The 2,525-nt window shown below is 35.6% G+C and overlaps 1 protein-coding gene across 1 annotated transcript in view; it reads right to left on the bottom strand.

Annotated features, from left to right (window-relative positions):
- Positions 1 to 816: 816 nt before the first annotated feature.
- LOC108576140 (mucin-19-like) overlaps positions 817 to 2,525 on the bottom strand; it is a 78,780-nt gene continuing 77,071 nt past the window's right edge. The window contains exon 18 of the mRNA XM_017939077.1: positions 817 to 885. Coding sequence (XP_017794566.1) covers positions 817 to 885 — 69 coding nt within the window. The remainder of the gene's footprint in view (positions 886 to 2,525) is intronic.

The raw sequence follows: 2,525 nt of genomic DNA, 5'->3' as shown, positions 1-2,525 counted from the left end.
TTCAACGCTCTTCATTTGCGTGATCTCAACGTTAGGTAAATGTCTCTTTTCCTTCTAAAATTATCCAATACTGTGCGACGTGAAATATTTCACGTAATTCATTTCTCACTTGGGAATTTTGTGCGAAATTTCAATTGCCGAAATTCGGGAGAGACGGATGAAAATTTGCGTACCTAGAATTTCATCGTCTCTTGGATAAGCTTGTTGGTATTTCTTTATGGAAATATTTCATCCCTGTATCTTATAGTAAAATATAATACATTTCTGACCTGCGAATTTTTGCAAAATTCGAGTAGCTGAAATTTGAAGAGAGAAAAATGAATATTTGTATACCTATGTTTAAGGCAATCGCGAATTTCATCGTCCTTTTGTTACAAGCTTTGAGACACTTCGTAGAAAAGAGAAGTTACTCCAAGACGACGTGTTTTAAGCGTCAAGAATTATGTGACGCTTTGAAACGTCATGCCCGCTAATAGCTAGATTGATTAAAATAAAGTACATAATCACCCAACAGCTATTACACGTAATACTACGGTCTATACATAAAAAAAAGAAGAAGGAAAAAATTCGACACATATCTCTTCGATAATCGAGCAAATATTTTAATTCGTCGTCGAAAAAAGAAATCTTCGGTCTTTGAGTGAAACTCATAGTGAATACTTTGTTCAAGTTCTGTCGCCTACCGTCACATCCACCGAAGCAGGAGTATTTCAGCGTAGATCGTTCGAAATTATCACACTTTTTTGAAACTCTGCGAATTATTCTTCTATTCTACGTAGATTATGTTATGTTAATTTCCTTTCCTTTTTCTTACAACTACCCCACCACTTCGGACACGATCCTAGTACCATTTCTGACTAACGACTGCAGCTGCTGCGCTGCACCCTGAAACACAAGGGGAGAATAAACATTTTACAATCTTCTTCGTGAAAATTTCGAAGTTAAAGGGTTTCAGGAAAAATTGAAAATTATTTAACATTTCATAACTTGGTTAAATATGAAATTTTTATTCGTTGTACCTTCGTTTCTAGGCGATACTTTTCTTTTCGATCAGTTTGGTCGCGAGGCATTTTACAATTAAATTATTTTCAATTGTAATTTATGGAAAAATATTGAAACTCGTTTTCGTGCTAAATTTTCGTTTCTAGGCGATATTTTCCTTTTCAATTATTTTGGCTGTGAAGCATTTTGTTGTTAACACGTTCACTGCCACGGTGGTCATATGTGACCGCAGATTGTTTCGCAGAAGCCACTCGAAGTGCTTCAAATGTTTATAATTGTAAAAGTTGAATGAACATTGACAGTTGATGAATTTTGAACATCGTCGCTGATTAGTGAATACTTTGAAATAAAATGTGCACTATTCGACGATTAAAGATGAAAAATGAGAGATTAACTTTTATCAAATCTTCTATCTACCGGTGTATTGTATTAAAGCATTTCAAACATAGATGCGGCTGATCGATACAATCCGGGCAGTATGTGGTAACCTTTTCGGTCCGATTTTTAGCAATCTTTGTTCCAAAACTTGCAAAATTTTGTTTTCTTCTTTGTCAAAATAAACGAAGATCTGTTTACTACGTTGCTGTGATACTCTTTCAGGTATATACCACATCACACCAGCGTCGTAAATAGCCATAACGTAAATAAATATTCCGAAATAGTTAGCAAGTTTCATCGAGTGCACCAAGGCTCACCCGTGACCACCAGAAAGATAAACGCCCCATGGGTAAGAATATTGTCTCATATAACCATATTTGTTATTATTTTACCACTGTTTGCTTAGAATAATAAAAATACTTTGGTGGTGTCCCGAGCAAAACATGCGATTTCGGCGTGGCAGTCTTCGGGTCTTTTTTGACCCACCGCCTTTTTATATGTTTAGTCGTTTCTGCTGTCATCAAGCTAGGTTCATATGTCGCGTTGGAAACAAGAATTATTACACATAAGGTCTTAGGTCCTTTTTCACCCAAAAGTCTTAAGTGTACAGTCAAAACGAAAACGGATCTAGGGTTAATACTAGAGGCGCGCTCGTATCATCGTAACGTCATCTGGACAAAGACTCTAACCGTCTGACAAAAGACTAGCACCCGCGATCATCGAGATCGACGAGAATCTCTCTCGTTGCAGCACATTTCGTAATTAAATTATTTTTAATTATAACTTATAGAAAAATATGAAAATTCATTTCCATGCTAATTTCCAGTTGTTATACATAAAAACTATTATAAAATGTCTAATAAATAAAAACTCCCAAAATAAAATACACTTTCGAAAATTGATCGATGCAATGTACACAATTCACTCGAATTATTTTTACACTTCGCACGCAGAAAATAAGAGGAGAAATAAACTTGCAGAAAAACTAAAAAAAACCTTCTCTACTCTTTACTCTTCACTCTGCACCGAAAAGGTCAACGAACTCTCTAAAATAAACTTTTCCGTACACAAAATCAGAGACTTCATACCTGTCCTCGTAGAGTCACCTGTTTCACGGTCTAATCAGTCACAAATCGAACGAACAA

Source organism: Habropoda laboriosa, unplaced genomic scaffold (genome assembly GCF_001263275.1).
Source record: "Habropoda laboriosa isolate 0110345459 unplaced genomic scaffold, ASM126327v1 scaffold36, whole genome shotgun sequence".
NCBI classification, from domain to species: Eukaryota; Metazoa; Arthropoda; class Insecta; order Hymenoptera; family Apidae; genus Habropoda; species Habropoda laboriosa.
This window is presented reverse-complemented; position numbering and strand designations above follow the sequence as displayed.